Source organism: Mytilus californianus, unplaced genomic scaffold (genome assembly GCF_021869535.1).
Source record: "Mytilus californianus isolate M0D057914Y unplaced genomic scaffold, xbMytCali1.0.p SCAF_4, whole genome shotgun sequence".
Taxonomy (NCBI): Eukaryota; Metazoa; Mollusca; class Bivalvia; order Mytilida; family Mytilidae; genus Mytilus; species Mytilus californianus.
In genome coordinates, this window is record NW_026262690.1 from 34,607,048 (window position 1) to 34,625,774 (window position 18,727).

At 32.2% G+C, this 18,727-nt stretch overlaps 1 protein-coding gene and 1 long non-coding RNA gene across 5 annotated transcripts in view; one reads left to right on the plus strand and one right to left on the minus strand.

Moving 5' to 3' along the window:
• LOC127698216 (unconventional myosin-XVI-like) overlaps positions 1 to 18,727 on the minus strand; it is a 132,198-nt gene that overhangs the window by 69,619 nt on the left and 43,852 nt on the right. For all 4 annotated transcript variants that reach the window (XM_052201570.1, XM_052201568.1, XM_052201569.1 and 1 more), the window contains exons 23-29: positions 16,861 to 17,015; positions 14,299 to 14,370; positions 13,229 to 13,434; positions 12,266 to 12,371; positions 11,226 to 11,322; positions 10,399 to 10,507; positions 3,318 to 3,409 (exon numbers count right to left, since the gene is read on the minus strand). In XM_052201570.1, coding sequence (XP_052057530.1) covers positions 3,318 to 3,409; positions 10,399 to 10,507; positions 11,226 to 11,322; positions 12,266 to 12,371; positions 13,229 to 13,434; positions 14,299 to 14,370; positions 16,861 to 17,015 — 837 coding nt within the window. The remainder of the gene's footprint in view (positions 1 to 3,317; positions 3,410 to 10,398; positions 10,508 to 11,225; positions 11,323 to 12,265; positions 12,372 to 13,228; positions 13,435 to 14,298; positions 14,371 to 16,860; positions 17,016 to 18,727) is intronic.
• LOC127698254 (uncharacterized) overlaps positions 1 to 18,727 on the plus strand; it is a 367,371-nt gene that overhangs the window by 11,764 nt on the left and 336,880 nt on the right. The window lies entirely within an intron of this gene.

Genomic DNA, 18,727 nt, shown 5'->3' on the forward strand with positions numbered 1-18,727 from the left:
ATCAAAAACTACCTTGACCAAAAATTTTAACCTGAAGCGGGACAGACAGACGGACGGAAGAACGGATGAACGAACGGACGCACAGACCAGAAAACATAATGCCCCTACTACTATCGTAGGTGGGGCATAAAAAATTCTTAAAATAAAATGTTACAGACCAGAAAACATAATCAAGTACTAAAAAAAAAGGAGATGTGTCTCAGGTACACATCACTACATCAGTTTCAGTTATTTTAAGGACTTGTTGAACTACCAGGGCTTGATTTAATTTATTTTTCCACATATCTAATGCATATATACATTTTGTAGCTGTTCTAATATGAGTATTTAAGTATCCAATCATGTACAAATTGTCGTGTTCAGCATACCTCCACTAATAATTAAAGTATCGGAAACCAGGAAGTAGGTGTCTGGAAGATCTAAAAAGAGGTCACATGTTACAACTCATCACTGCTAAGATGCTGATTCAATATGAAGTCATTCTGTTCAAAAGAACTTGAGAAAAGTGTGATGAAAATTTTGAAAAAAATCAACCTATCAGCAAACAGGAAGTAGTTATTTGACAGATTTGAAGAGTGCTAACACATTACAGCTCATCACTGTGAAACTGCTGACCAAATATGAAAGCATTGTGTTCATTAGTTTCTGAGAAAAGTGTGACGATAAATTTTAATTTCATTCAACATATTGAAAAAAGAATGGCAAACTTAAAGTAGGTAATTGACAGATACGAAAAGTGCTCACACATTACAGCTCAACACTGGGAAACTGCTGACCAATTATGAAGTCATTTTCTTCCTTCGTTTCTGAGAAAAGAGTGACAAAAATATTTGTCTGACAAATAGATGGACAGACAAGGTTGCTATATAGCCCTACTTTTAGAGTGCAGGTATAATATGAAGTCATTCAGTTGAGAAGTTTCTGAGAAAAGTGTAACAATTTTTTTTAATTAATTCAATATTTTGGGGTAAACAAACAAAGAAGTAGGTATCTGAAAGGTATCCAAAAAGTGCTCACAAGATAAAACTCATCACTGTCACTGTTGAGCAAATGTGAAGTCATTCTGTTCTGTGGTGTCAAAAGTGTGACGAAAATATTTATTGGAAGAACAGATGGAAGAACAGCTGGGTGGACAAGGTTATTGCAATATAGCCCCAACTTTGAGTGGGGGTATAATAATTATTGCTATGAAAAAATTGAAATCATATCTTTTGGAAACCAATTGTTCTACCGGTATATAAAAGCTTGGGTCAATATATCTCCAAAAATATATTGTTGCTAGGTACCTTTTATAAAAAAATTATGAGTCTTTCAGTAAATTTAGCAAAACTAGAATCACATTGTACTGATTATTGTTCTAAGAGACTAATTTAACAAAATTGGAATCCCATCCTTCTAAAATTCAATTGTTCTATATAAAAGCTTTGACCAATAAGGCTTGGACCATTTGGGCCAGGTGACTTACAGACAGAAATTGCATGACCAACACTATGAATTAAAGATTCAGAGATAGGTCTTTTTTTCTAGTAGTTCATCATAACTAAGGCACAATAAAGGGGCATAAGCGAGTTGACTCAAACTCTCAGTTTTGATTTATACCATACCAAAATGTACATCAGAATTACAAAAGTCCCACAAAAAACAATAAACAATGCATGCAATCATAAAAAGTATCAACATTTTGGGAATGGATGCCATCTAATTAACAATCGACATGACCCTCTGAGATTGCTGATAGGTATGTAACACTGATATAATTATAAATAGAATAAGCAATAGTATAATTACTACTTTTCTATAAATGAAAATAAAAGAAGAATGTGTCCATGGGACACAGATGGTGTCCATGGGACACAGATGCCCATCCTTGTAAATATGCAAGAGTCAATGTACTAATTCATTCAGCAGTATTTCCATTTATAAAGGGACATGATTCGAGAACAAGGCATGTGACGCCACCCAAATTCAAACTCGACCTGTGTTTGGTGGTAATAAGCAATGTGTATAAGTTTCATAATATTTGGTTAAGGCATACTTAAGTTAGAGAACAGATTTCAAAACATACTGACGGACAGATGTACAGATGAACGAAGGTAAACCTTTATGCCCCTGTTTCCTAGCCGCTGGGGCATAAAAATGAAAATATTGTAAAATTTCTACTTTAAGGGCAATAACTCCTGTAGAAATTGTCTGACAGTTTTGATTAAATGAACAGTAGTTACATCCTAATATTCTGACCATCAGGTTTTCTCTATCTATAGGGGTTTACAAGAAAATAGACAAAACTTACACTTTACCCTAACGTTCTTTTTTCAGCCATGTCAGCCATGTTGATTGTCAGGTGGGGTCATCAGACACATTTTTAAAACTATATACCCAAATGATGATTGTGGCCAAGTTTGCTTGAATTTGGCCTAGAAGTTTCAGAGGAGGAAGATTCTTGTAAAGTTAACAAACGACAACAGACGCCAAGTGTTGAGAAAAGCTCACTTGATCTTCTGGGCCAGGTGAGCTCAAAATCTTAGGTACAAGTTTCATAAAATTCCATAAAGATTTGATAAATTTGTTGTTTAAAAAAGCTATCCTCTAGGAGTTTTCATTGTTTAAAGTATTGTCTTGCTTCCGCAACAAAATTTTGCAGGCTCGACAAAAAGAAAATGGCAGACTTGATAGTACAAAAGCAACTGAAAACCATTTCCACATAATGGGTTATCAATATGATCATTTGTATTAGCACAAGAAGAGAAGACATTACTAAGTTGTAAAACTTGTTTCATCCATTTGTTTAGTTTCTGAATGTCAAAAAAATTTGTTCAAACTCTATCAGCACAGATAAAAATATATATAAGAATATACATTTTATCACACTGCACTTACTTCAAACAAACAACCTTTCATTTAAGTGATTGGCTAAAATGTTGATCAGTTTGTAGAGTTGAACTCAAACTGCAATTGGGAAAATTATTTCAGCAATAGGTGTTGTGAAAGGACAAAGGCTTTTGAAAATGCACAGTATATGCAAAAAACTAAGTCCTGTAAAAACATTGAAAATAAAAAAAATTAAAAAAAAATATATTTACAAAATTCTGCTTCAGATGTTATCTCTTTATCATAATAAAAAAGCTTCAGTCAAGTTTCATAATATTCTACGAAAGTTTTACAAAGCTACTGATGTCCTTGTTACAGAAGTATTTCATAAACATAGGCTCATAAAATTTTCTCATTTTTGGACGAAAGCCCCAGAGTTACCAATAAACATATGAATGAAAAAGGTGGGTTTTTTTTTAATAAAGTATCATCAATATAATGTAACTGACCTTCATAAGGCCTATAACTTATGGCATCAGTATAAAGATTGTCTATCATGTCTTCTAAATCATCAAAGGTATGTAGTATTTCTTCTGTTACCCTGAAATAAACAAACCTCTAAATTAAGATATACCACTGTTTCTTCTGTAACCCTGAAATAAACAAACCTCTATATGAAAATAAACCACTGTTTCTACTCTTACTCTGAATTAATAAAACCTATGAATTAAAGTATCCTCTGTTTCATCTATACTTTAAACATTAAAAACAAAACAAAAAAAGTTAAAGGTCTGCAAGTCTAATTTTGCAAATTGTTCAATACATTACATGTATAAAAACCTAAGTTTTATTTAAATGCTTGTCTGGGACCTAGATCTCATATTAAAAAGGAAATTAAGAGGAAATTCACTTTCAATAAGTTAAGTTTGTGAACTGAAGATATTTGCTTTCAACAAAAACTTCCTCAATTTTCACAATTTTGTTTATTATAAAACTACTGATTTTTCTTAATTCAATCACTAAACATATAAACCGATTCTTCTGAATTAAGTCACTAAACATATAAACTGATTCTTTTGAATTCAATCACAAATATATAAACTGATTCTTCTGAATTCAATCACTAAATATATAAACTGATTCTTCTGAATTCAATCACTAAACATATAAACTGATTCTTCATAATTCAATCACTAATCATATATACTGATTCTTCTGAATTCAATCACTAAACATATAAACTAATTCTTCTGAATTCAATCACTAAACATATATACTGATTGTTCTGAATTCAATCACTAAACATATAAACTGATTCTTCATAATTCAATCACTGAACTTATAAACTGATTCTTCTGAATTCAATCACTAAACGTATAAACTGATTCTTCTGAATTCAATCATTAAACATATAAACTGTTGACACAGAGATATGTCTCTTCAGTCTGCATAAAATTCAGAAAAAAACAATCTGATGGACAGCAACATTGCTAATTAAGAGCATACGATACAGTTTTGATCCCATGGTGATTTTTTTACGAAAATTTGCATACAAGCTATTTTTCACCTAGTCAATGCAAATATGTAATAAAAAATATACCTTCATGTGCTACTTTAAGAGATAAATGGGGTCGAAATTTTAGACATTTACTCAAAATTTCGTTTTTTGGAACATTTCTATCCTTTGGATAGACATACCTAACTTATTTGTTTCAAAAGATAAACACAATAGGATTTTTGTAAAAACATTTGGAAAATCTCTTTTACATAAGTATGCTCTAAATTTGTATAACAATTCTTTGGAAATAATTAATTTTTATCAAAGTTTCAGGATTTTAGGAAAAAAACAGAATTTTTTACTGTATACTTATCTTATTTTAAAAAATCTCATCGGTGACTTTTTCATAATAAACTGCTTTGCTGAGCGCAGCTGGATACGCCTGCAGAGGTCCAACCCTGAACAGTTGGGGCAAAAATGGACACAATATTCAAGCTTGATACAGGTCTGAATTTGGATTGTAATTAAATATTTGACATATTATAGGTTTCTGAATAAATGTAGCCAAAGAACTTGAAATTGGTTATATGAATTGAATTTATATTCAATTAAAGATTTCTTGCTGTTGTGCAATACTTAGTAAATCTGTTGTCAGACTATAAACAAATAAAGTTCAATTTCTTCTCAATGTCATATTTGAAATTTATGAAAATCAATAGGGAGATTACATCAATAGCTATAAATAATTCATCAAAGTTTCATGAGAACTGCTGAAAGCATTTTTGAGTTATTGTCCAAAAACTAGAAAATCCCCCCTTTTTTAATGAATAAAACCCCATAACTCGGAAATGAAAAATCTAAAATTTATAAAATTCTAAAAGGAGCTTACATCAACAGATATTAACAATTCACCAAAGTTTCATGAGAACTGCTGAAAGCATTTTTTAGTTATTGTCCGAAAACTGGAAAATCCCCCTTTTTTTATGAATAAAAGAAAACTGGAAAATCATCCTTTTTTTATGAATAATAATAATAATAATAATAATAATAAATTTTTTATTTATAGGTTGCAATTCTGTAAATACAGACAATGCAATTTCCCATAGGAACTCCCTTTGCGGCTAAAACTGTGACACTTTTACTATGAAGTTTCGTGAAAAATAATATCCCAGAACGGAAAGTTTATATGCACTACTATTTTATTCAAAGGTCAAAATATAGGGCTGTGTGGCATATTTTCAACATTTATATGCCCCGAACTTCTAAGAGTTTAAACTTATACTAAAATTCTATACTACCCTTACCTCCATTTTTGGACCTCCTAAGAATTAAAATTTAGCCGCTACCATGTTTTTCTATACTGGTTACATTCTCAAGTGATGCCTCTATGAGATGAAACACAGAGATCATCAATGGGAACCAGTACGTTAACAAATAAACATACCTATGAATATCAAATATCTCCCCAAAAGAGGCGTGGTTTGAGAAACAGCTGTATTTACAAAGTGCAACCTATAGAGGGTAAACTCAGTTAGTTACAATAAACTAATCTTCCCTGAGGCCCTCACTTACAAATTACATACAAATTACAATACAATCAAAAACAGATATTTACGAATAGTTAATTTACAGTCAAGTAGTTCAATGTAATATTGTTAACATGATAAGATATAAAGCTGTTCAAGATGTACATGTAGTCAAAAAATCAAATAAAAATAATAAAAAAAAAAAAAAAAAATATACAAATACATTGTAGAAAACATAATCAGGACTGTGATAAGTACTTCTTGATACTTTGTTTAAAAGTATAAGTGTTTTGAGCTTTACGCATTTTGTGTGGTAGTCCATTCCATAACACTAATCCAGAATAAACAAAAGATTTCTTAAATAGCTCAGCTTTTGGCTTAGGAACTATCAGATTACCTTGAGTGACACCTCTCAAGGAGTAAGGATTATTATCTGATTTCAGTTTAAACTTTTGAACTAGGTACATTGGTGCTTCCATACGCATACATTTATATAGAAGTAAATATTTGTGGTATTTGATTCTATTGACAACTGTCATCCACCCAAGTTTTTTAAATAAGGGGGCTGAGGGAGATAAAGGATCTGCATCTAGAATTAATCTTGCTGCCCTTTTTTGGAGTTTTAAAATACTTGTTATCCCTTCATTTTTACATTCACCCCAAATAATACAGCAGTAGTCAATTAGGGGCAGAATATACCCATTGTAATATGTTTTCCTTGCTTTTGAATAAAACCCTGTAACATCTAAAATTTATAAAAATCGAAAGGGAGCTCATGTCAATAGATATAAACAATTCACCAAAATTCCTTGTAAGTTGGTGAAAGCATTCTTGAGTTATTGTCGGAAAACTGGAAAATCCCCCCTTTTTTAATGAATAAAACCCCAAAACTCGGAAACGGTAAATATGAAATTTTTTAAAAACAAAAGGGAGCTCATGTCAATAGATATAAACAATTCACCAAAGTTTCATGCATATTGCTTAAAGCTTTTTTGAGTTAATGTCCGACATGTTGACGACAGACGGACGGACAGACGGTCAACGGTATACCATCATACGTCCCGTATACGGGCGTATAAAAATTGGTACAAATAATCTCCATACATAATCAATCCTAATGTCATTTTAAGAAAGAGGGGTCCATGAACTCGTTTATCAGTCTGAATGATAAAAATCATTCGAAAAATGCATCTTTTCCCGATATGTCGCAGTTTGACGTCGCGAAAAATAACATTTTACGCTGGCAAAGTCATTACCTCCCCTGTAACTGTATCGTATACCCTTAATTCAAAGCTGACCATGAACTAGAGGGCAGAGCATCAAAATAATCGACAAACTGAGATGTACAGACAGTAATGTAACTTTCTAGAAAATATCATTGTCTATTGTAAGTTGTTCCTACCAAACTAACTTAAGAAGAAAACTTAACATTGAAAATTGCTAATTAATTGAAAGTCACTGGACCATGCCCTATGGGGACAGGGCCTCGAAATAGTTGACCAACTGATGTGTACTGATAGTAATGCAACTTTACAGAAAATATCATTGATCTATCACAAGTAGTTCCTATCAAACTAACTTAAGCAGAAAACTTAATATTGAAAATTGCTTATTAATTGAAAGGCAGTGGATCATGACCTAGGGGACAGGGCCTCGAAATAGTCAACAAACTGATATGTACTGATAGTAATGCTACTTCATACAAAACATCATGAAACATCCAGGTTTTCTTCCTTCTGAAATGTAAATCTTTATACAAATAGTTTATACCGCCGCCGCTGCAGCTGGATGGTAATACATATAAAAATGAAAGTCTGAAGGCAAACACGCTCACTAGAGTTAACAATGTGTCATTATGCTTATAAGAGGCTAAAATTAGTCAAAGTCAAATAAATATTGCAAAAATAGTTTATCAATATAATGGTATATATAGTATGGTCAACTACACATGATGACAAACACATCTACCAAGTATGAAATTAGGTATAGCAAGATGTCATTATGCTTAAACAGACCAAAACTGGTTAAGTCTCAAAAGTCCTGCCAAAAAGTACAAATCAAAATGGTGGTAAATAAAAGTCATCTAAACATCCTGGATGATAAACACTCCTACTGAGAATGAAATCTTTGAGGCAAACAGGTCGATTTTGAAAATTTGGAAGGTATGAGGAACTATCACATTTGCCAGTCTTGACTAATTTAAAATACCAATTCTTAATTTCTGTCAAACTGAATTTGAAAATTTATCAACATCAGGCATTTAGACACCCTATAGTCAGAAATTGCCAATTTTTAGATTTTGATTAATCTGACATTTTTAAAAAATTACCACAACTTAAGTCCTAAAAAATAGACAGAAGTAACAAAACAAATTCTGAGACCTTGGTGATCCTTGGTGGTGTGGCAATGGACAAAATCATTAACAAATGCACCAAGTACCCAAATTGCACCCATTTTGCAAAAAATGCAGTGGAAATCATACAAGTAATTTTCTTAGAGACTAATTAATTAATATTTTTATAATTTGCCATTTCGGACTTCTTCAAACATTGCTAAATATATCTAAATATGCACAAAATGGTCACATTACATATCAACAGATGAAGTATCCTGAGAAAACACGTCCACAAAAAGTCAACTTTTAAAAATGAGCAATTAAAATATGTCCTAGAGATCTATTTCTTATGAAATGAATAGTAACCAAATTGTTCTAAAAATGTGGAGAAATAAAACTTAACATCAGTTATTCCATTTTTACTGATGTGAATTTAAGCATGGATGCAATTTAGGTACTCCTCATTACTCAATCATTGATCATTTGGAGGTAGGTTCAAACACTTTTTTCTATGATTCATAGACCTTGACCTTTGACCTAGGGATGGACCTTAAAAAACCTAGGTGAAAGAACTGTCAAAATAAGTGCAATTTGGGTACCCTCACATTATATACATAATACTTAGCTTTCAAATTTCAATGTGATGTGACCACAAACTACCTTGAACCAAAACTTTAACCTGATATGGGACAGATGGAAAGACACATACTGCCCCTCTACCATTGAGGCGGGGAATAAAAAAGTCTTGACATGTTCAATTTTTATGAAAGTCCAAGGTCTTAGGTTCTGCTAAAAGTCAGTCAATAGAAAACAAATCCTGTACTCAATATGCAATTAATCAATTTACACAAATGAACAAAAAAATCAAGATCAATATCTCCAGGTGTAACAAAAAAGAATAAGGCCAGATGATTGATTTCAGAATGGGGAAATGGACGTATTGCATTTCCGCTAATTTTTCAAAGTTCCAATACTACGTTTCCGGAAACTTAAAGTATACGTTTCCAGAAATTGTATTTATGACTTTTCCGGAAATTTACCTGGTAGTACATTATTAATATTTGAATATATGTTAGATAAATTATTTATTTCATATTTTTATACGAAAAAGGTTCTGATCTTATATCTACAATACACTAGATATAAAAAAAAAATGAAAGTGTCACCTTAGTGAAAGATGATGATGTCGGAATCGTTATATTTTTATGTTTCACCAACTTGAAATGTCTATGATCGTCTATGTAATGAAAAAACTGATATTTTCACAGATGGCACAGTTGAATATTCGATACATGGGTGTAAAATGGTAACTTCATTCCTCTTGTGTTTGCGTTACTTCCACTTTTTATCAAAATGTGGGACTCTGCTTATTGATGTGTGCACTACCCGAAGATGAACTCTCCAGCCCAAGGTAGATCATATTGACTTTGACTTGTCAATGCATACTGCTGTTACAAAAATTTCATGCTGCTACAATCAGTTGTTGCAGGTTTTATTTAGGACAAAGTTCAAGGTACTCCTTAATTATTTTCTCGAAAAAGTAATTATTTATTTTTTCCGGAATCGTTACTATTTTCTCGGAAAAGTAAGGTATTTATTTCCGGAAACGTAGACTTTTTTTTGCGGAAACGTCATCTTTTTTTCCCGGAAAAGTAATGCCAATTTGCGGAAACGTAAAAGGCCGGGGGAAATAGCAGACTTAGGAAACACTATATGCCCTAGCTACCTATTGGTGGGCCATAAGAACATGAACAAATAAATAATTCCAAAATTAGGATGGGTGGACAGACTGTAAAACATAATGCCCAATACTTAAAAAAAATATCAGAACACAATTTCAATAAACCACAATTTAAAAACACCAATTCTCAATTAAACACAAGACAGTTTGGAGGCTGTATTGTAGAGAATCACAATTTGAAGATAAACTATTTGTGATATTTACCTTCAACCTATATAATTATACTTCTATTTGCTGAATATTGTATTTATTGTACCTCTTGAAGTAAAAAGAATACAAATATCATTCTATGTATCTAGAAGCAGTTCCATATATTCAAGCGGCATACATAATTGTTATTTGAGTTATGGCAAACTTTTAGCTGACACCTCGCATTTTCACTGATTGATCAATTTTGAGACCCTCTGACTTGTTACTCTTTGATTCTTCATTAAGTTTAACCTCATCTCTAATTTTCACTTATTTTAAAACAACACTGAGTACTACTTACTGATTACTTGTTGGCTCAGCTCGCTTTATAGCTCTAGCTTCTGCTTGCTTCTTAGCAAATTCTGCTTTCTTCTCTTTGAAAATTTGTATAGCTTTATGTCTTCTGACAGCTGAAATAATTGTGTATGATTTCATTACTTTAAACATAAAATTCAATGAGAGCAGAAAAGAAATTTGAAGATACCAAGAGGGAATACAACATAATAAATCCTACCATGGAAGTCCATAGAGGTCTGTACCATTTCTGTAGAATTCAACATATGAAGAAATGAAAATTGAACTGGGAAATGCATGGTTGCCAGGAGTTTTTATTGATTAAATAAGATCAGTCTCTCCAAGCTGCATCTGCACAACAAATTTTATGGTGGTATGTTTAATAGTTTCTTGAGGTTGATGAGAAAGCACATGCCATGGCCTGTATAATTTATTATTGAACTTTTGCAAGTGGGTCACTGGTGATTCTAAAACCATGATGTATCAATCTGAAATGCAAGTAATAAGAATACAATTACATTTTTTGTACTGTAATCTAATGGCTACTTCATTTTCTCAGTTATGTTTACCAGTTCAAATTTTAGTTTCCTCCCAGACTCCCAGTTTTAATTTGTTCATATATATATCAATTTGACCCTCCCACATGTCATTATTTGAGTTATCTCAATCTGAAAACTATTGTCAAATTTACACAAAATTCAGAGACAGATCTCATCCTGCCCTTTTTTTTCTAAATATCAAATGTCTGAAAAACTGATCAATCTTATATGGCCTTTTTGCATAGATTTTGATATTGATTTACTTGCTGATATACCAGTACTAATATCCACTAACCTGACTGTGATTTGACAATTTTCTTTAGTATTTCATCATTGGCTTTATCAACATTACATACAACTCTATCTGTCATGAATACTTTGGTTTTACCTATCTGAAATACAAGTATTGGTTATTAGAATATAATAACTGTTGGTACGGGCAAATGTGAGCTAAATAAACAATAAAATATTAACATTGATCAAGATAAATTTTGACTCCTTAGAACTAATACCCCGGTATTTCAAAACTAATTTTGACCAATACAAAAAAGTTCTGTAACTGTTTTATTTGTGTAATAACCGGTAGTTAAATTAAAGAGAACCCAAACAATGAAGGTATCTAAGGATTTTGTACCAAGTTTGTAATTGCAAAAATATATTCTGACATAAAGATCTTGATGCATTCACAACGTGTCGTTATTTAATAGGTCAATCATGATGTCATTGTGGTATTATAGGCGTTAAATTGTCATAGTTCCATAACTCCCTTTAAAAATTGTCGAATCAAAATGACCATATTATACGGCAAACTAAACATGATGGCAAACAATCACAGAAAGTATGAGTTTTAATAGGTCTCAGAGGAGTTGCATTCACAAGGTGTGATTGTGGTAGGATAGTCAAAGAAAAGTCAAGGTCCCATCAATCCAGTAAAAATTGTTGAATCAAAATGATGACAATACAATATTGTGAACTACACATGATGGCAATACAATCCTACTAAGTGTGAGAGTTTTTTGTCATCAGTCTCAGAAAAGTAGGGTTCACAAGGTGCTAGTGTTGTATATAATAAAAAAAAAGTCGAAGTTACTTCATTTTGGTTAAGTAATTAATGGAGTCGCTTATATGACCTATGCTTTTTCTGTCTGTGGCATGCTCTGTGCTAAAACATTGTCCTTAACAATATCCATAGCAATATGAGATGATCTTATGTTAATCCATTCTAATAAATATTCTATTGTTTTCCCAACTAAGCCATACAAAATTGTCAAACAAACTCAGTCAAGACATCTTACCTGATTTTATTTTCAAACCAACTCAGTCATGACATCTTACCTGATATCCATCACTGATTACACAGAACTTAAATATTTCTTTACACTTTTCAATGTCAGGTATCATGGAGTGGGAAGGTAAGCAAGACAACATCAATGCTTTATATCTGAAAACACAACTTGAATGAATGGTCAAAACAAAAAATAATAATTTATATCTATCAAATAAATCTGTTAACACCAAGGATTTGCCTTGCCTGCTTTGCAGGTACATAAAACAAACAGTAATTTTGATAAATTGTCTTACTATTGCAAGAATATGAGAATGGGCGTACTTTTTAAGTACTTCTAAATCTTATCTGAACATTTAAATTTACATTAAACTATGTAAATACTTTAAATTAGGAACAGTTTATGGTATTCATTTAGTTTGAGATTAACAAACTGATTTAAGCAGAAATGATAAGGTCCATGTGTAGGTATTGGAAACCCCTAAAATCACTCATATCAAAAATAAAATAGCGGGAGCACAACTTCATGTACTGTAGAATATGTGCGTTTGGTTAAATTCTATCCTTCCATTTTCCGGTTCTAGTGGATGAACAAAAAGTATGATATAGACTACAACAACAACATAAACAAAAACGACAGAAATGATCCCTATGTGTCAATAGCAACAGCTAGACAGTGACACAAATATCAATGATGTATCTGAAAAGTAACCCTTTTCCTTTTTCTATAAAAACAATTCAGGGAAGGCAAAAATACAATTATAGGCTGAGAATATATTGAAACTCTATGCTAACTCATTGGACTTGCTCCAAACCACAGAAAATTGTGCTGACTGCCATTATTTCACCATTTTCTAACCCTATATTCTTGATATTTCATAAAAGCCATTTAAAAAAAGACAAATCAGAATGAAGATATGTATCTTTCAGTCTTGTTTTTCACAAAATGGTTTCTTGTGTATGCTTTTATCTCACATGTTGTTAACTTATCTGTACATGTCATTCCTACATACCTACTGACAAGGTCATGAAATTTGATCCTGTAAGGATATCCAAACTTCTTTATTTTGATTGTCTCACTGATGCCTGTATATCTGAGCTGTGCTAGAACATATTCTGGTATAAATGTCATAGCTGCCTTGGTAGTATTTGGTTTCAAACATCTTATTATATGTGGTGTAGATGACTGGACCTTGATCATCAATTCTGATAAGGAACACTGAAATGGATACATTAATTAACATAGCTTGTTGGGCTGATGTCTCACTAACATTTATGGCATAGTTGCAAAGTTCTTGTATTGGAAAATCCCAAAAATTATTCAGAAAATAAAACTAGAAGAGCCTGCGTTGCTCACCTGGATCTATGTGCATACTCTATAACCGGCCACTCTCCAACATTGTAGACTAAAACTATAATTCATTACTAAAATCTATTTTTGGTTGAACCTGTTCTGATGATCATTTTTACTGTTTACAATTTCTCTGTATCTTTTATAATCTTTGCCCAAAATTAAAAAATGGTAAAAATTGTCTCTTTAGGGCAATAACTGCTACAAGGAGTCAACTGACAATTTCAGCTATGTTGACCATTTTGCTGTTTACAGTTTTTCCCTATCCACCAAAGTTTTCACTAAAAATGAAAAAAAAAATGGTAAAAATCATCATTTAAGGGCAATAACCCCTATAAAGAGTTGACTGACAATTTCCGTCATGGTGACTTATTTCGCTGATCATTACTGCTATTTAAATTTCCAACTATCAATTATAGTAATCAATATAATAGGCAAAAATGCAAAAAAATGGAGAAAATCATCATTTCAAAGCAATAAATCCATTAAAAAGAATGTAGATCTCATGATTCTGATCATTTCTGCTGTTGTCAGATTTTCTCTGTCTATAGTGGTTTTTCAAGATTATAGACATAATTTGCATTTTACCCCTCTGTTTCTATTTTAGCCATGTCAGCCATGTTATTTTATGGATGTAAGTTGTCTTTAAAATGATTTCAGTATGTTTATTTTAATGTAATACCAAAATGATTATTGAATAAGGAAAATATTATAATAATACTTGTAACATACCCTAAAATGGTAAGCCATTGTGGCTGGTCCTTTCCTCTCTGAAGCAGTCATTGGTTTGACAGGTTGTTTTGTCTAATAAAAAGATCAAATATGATAAAACAGGCATGATACAGTACTAAGTGCACAGTCAAGAGTCATTTCAGTTGCAATACCTCTCACCATGTATTTTATATAAATCTATAAATTTTCAGAAACTTTTCTGTTGTGTGATTAAGGATCATTAAACAAACATAGTTTGATTGAATTTAGCCAATTTCATACAGAATTAGATTCCATTTAGCCTTTCCCAAGAAGACATACACAGCTAAAACTGGAACTGAACTTAAACACATAAGAAATATATCAATTATATAGCTTGTCTTATCTCTAAATTGGCTTGTTAAACCTTATTCATTGTATAATAACTAAAACAATTATTGAAATCAAATTTAACTTCAGTGCATGTGAAAAGGATCAAAATGTAGGAAACTTAGTGTCAGGGAAAAAAACTTTAATGGAATTTGAAAAGAATCATTGTAGCCTTAATACTGCTATACCCCTCTTGATGCATCATTTCACTAAATGATTTATCATTTAGTATTTGAGATCTGAATTCGGAAAAAAAATTAAGAAGTCGAAGAAGTGCAAAATGAAGGTCACAGTGAGTTACTTGTAAGATACTGCAATACTTCCCTAGATATCTTCCTGTACTAAGTTATGACATTGTAGGTTTCTTAGTATAAGGGATCTATACTTTGATGTTAATCTTGATATAAAGTAGTGATTAGTATAAAATGTAAGTCATAGTGACCTACTTTTTGTGAGATGATGAAATACTCCCTAGATATTTCTGTACATTAAGTTATATGATTGCAGGTAACCTAGTAACTGAGATATAAACTTAGATCAAAAATCAATATCAGTAATGAATTTTAATAAAATGCTTCGCTGGGGCGCAGCTTGATACGACCGCAGAGGTCGAACCCTGAACAGTTGGGGCAAGTATGGACACAACATTCAAGCTTGATACAGCACTGAATTTGGATTGTAATTAAATATTTGACACAGCATAGGTTTCTGACACAGAATGAATGTGGTCTAAGAACTTAAAAAATTTTAATTTACCTATCCAAACCATATCATTATTATTTGCTTTTATATATAAATCAGAAATAACCAATTTAAAATGGAAAATTTTAAAGAAAAAAAAGGAAAAAAAAATCCCCCCCCCCCCCAAATTTTTTGAACCCCCTTATGATTCATCACCCCCAAACTCAATCCCAGCTTTCCCTTTGTGGTATGGTACCTTGCAGTACAAATTCAGAGAGATCCATACACTTGAACACAAGTTATTGTCTGGAAACTAGAAAAATGCTTGTTTTTTGGCCCCTTTTTGGCCCCAAATTCCTAAACGTTTGGGGCAATTACCCCCAAACTCAAACCCAGCTTTCCCTTTGTGATATGGAACCTTGCAGTACAATTTCATAAAGATCCATACACTTACACACAAGTTATTGTCCTGAAACTAGAAAAATGCTTGTTTTTTTTGCCCTTTTATGGCTCCTAATTACTAAAATTTTGAGGGAATTACCCCCAAAATCAATCCCAGCCTTCCCTTTGTGTTATGGTACCTTGCAGTACAATTTCAGAGAGATCCATACATTTGAACACAAGTTATTGTCTGGAAACTAGAAAAATGCTTATTTTTGGCCCCTTATTCCTAAACTTTTTGGGCAATTACCCCCAAACTCAATTCCAGCTTTCCCTTTGTGATATGGAACCTTGTAGTACAATTTCATAAAGATCCATACACTTACACACAAGTTATTGTCATGAAACTAGAAAAATGCTTGTTTTTTGCCCCTTTTAGGCCCCTAATTCCTAAAATTTGGAGGCAATTACCCCCAAAATCAATCCCAGCATTCCCTTTGTGATATGGAACCTTGTGATACAATGTCAGAGAGATTCATACACTTACACACAAGTTATTGTCATGAAACTAGAAAAATGCTTGTTTTTTGCCCCTTTTTGGCCACCAATTCCTAAAATTTAGAGGCAATTACCCCCAAAATCAATCCCAGCATTCCCTTTGTGATATGGAACCTTGTGGTACAATGTCAGAGTGATCCATACACTTACACACAAGTTATGTCTGGAAGTTACAAAAATGCTTATTTTTGGCCCTTTTTGGCCCCTAATTCTGTGGGTACCATAACCCCCAAAATCAATCCCCACCTTCCTTTTGTGGTATTGAACCTTATGGTAAAATTTCATTGAGATCCATTCACTTAAACTAAAGTTAGAGTGCGAAAACTAATGTGTCTTCGGACGACAACGACGACGACGACGCCAAAGTCATACCAATATACGACCACAAAAATTTGTTTGCGGTCGTATAAAAACAATCAAAAGAGTAAAATATGAGTAATGTGGCCATCTTTATTTTATAGCATATAGTCAGTCTCAGCACAAAATGGACAGAATGTATGTCATATACAGTTTCCGAGTGCACAGATGGGGATACGAAGAATACCCAGATAGTCCCTTCTATTCATTAAAATTTATGACCTATATCTCTCCTACCTTGTCTGTCTTTCCACCTCTCAGTTTCTTAAAGAACTCAAATGGAGATTTAGTTGTATTTCTCCTAGATCTCTGCTGTCTGGCACTAGGTGCTAATGATCCTGTTCTTGTTATTTTTGACTGAAACAAATCCTTTATCAACAGACTGTTACTTGCTGAAAAATACAAAGAAAACATTAACATTTACACTTATATAGGAACCCAACAATATTACCAACCAGAAAAGACATCCAACAGGTCAACATGCAGGATTTCGGGGCCTTTTATAGTTGACTATGCAGTATGGGGTTTGCTCATTGTTAAAGGCCATACTGTGACATATAGTTGTTAACTTCTATGTCATTTGGTCTCTGATGGACAGTTATCTTATTGGCAATCATACCACAGCTTCTTACTTCTATAGTCAACATAGGACAAGAGTCCATGGCTTCCAAAGTGGTTGTATTGTCCAGAAAGTTATATTCTCAACTCGTTACTGTGGATTCATTTATTTTCGTGGATATCAATTTTCGTGGATAGAGAAAAAAAGACGTTTCATGGTATATGTAAATTCGTGGAATGCTGATTACAAAAAAAAAAAAATTCGGATACGTAATTCGTGGATTTTTTTTTGATTTAGGAGATCATATAACCTCCTTGGTTTGATCAATAATAAAACAAACAAAAAAGAATGAATTCATTGAAAAAGTTTTGAATTGTCAACATCCTCGCTTGGTCATTCTAGGTTAAAGTGTTCATTGAAAACTTCTATTACAATAATGGATAGAGACAACTAATTATTTGTTTGTATTACAATTTATAAATTCTTGTCGGAATTTTATAAGGCATTCAAAACTCTATGATTGAAAAGCTCATTTCCCTAATCACGATATAATAAACAGTCATATATGTAAAAGGTGTGAAAATAAATGTTCCTGTCAAAAACAATATTACCTAAGGGCAATATCCCCGTACTTAATCCTATTGATTTTTAATCACCAGTAAACCAAACTATGACACGGTAATTAACAACTTGCAGTTTTTTTCCATGAACAATTTTAATCAATTTTAAAAAGTAAATTATCACTGATATTCGATATATTTATTATTGATTTAGTCAAAATACTTCAAGTGTATCTTCATTCAATAAAAACATGTGTTATGTTACAATGTTTATCGCTAGTCAACACTATACTAGAACTGCATAACATAACCGGAAATAAACATCCGACTCCATACACATTTCTCAGGATTATTCTTCGTTGAATTCTTAAATTCGTGGTTCGCTGTGACCCACGAAAATTGGTATACCACGAATAAAAATGAATCCACAGTATGCTGAGCATAAACCGGACACATAAAGTGGGTTTGTCATTTTAACATAATTCAGAAAAAAAATATAGGTTTTTGCAATCTGTTGACCTGACCTTTTCCCTTAAACAGTCGCACTTTTCTTGTCGTAAAAGTGACATGATGAATAAGTACTCTCAACAGAAGCCCTACTTTAATACCTCCTCATTACAATCAAGGTTATTCAGTTGTCTGACAGCTGAAATTTACCTTTTCAGTCGACACGTAAACTATTTTGTACCGGACATCAATGGGTCTTTTAAAAGTTATTTTCTTAAATTTCACAGTTTGCATCCAATTAATTTAACCAACAACGATTTACTCTATCAAAATATGTATCAAATAAATTAAATGATAAAAACAAAAACAAAAACAGAGTAAAAAAGTTTTTTTTGAGATTTTTTGACAGAACCATGGTGTTTGAATTCACATAAGTATGTGCATATGCCCGATTTAATTATGCATTCTAATTCTTCAAAAACGTTAAAAATGACATTTATACATTTGTCTTAAGTTCATCTCAAGACTAGTATTTTCT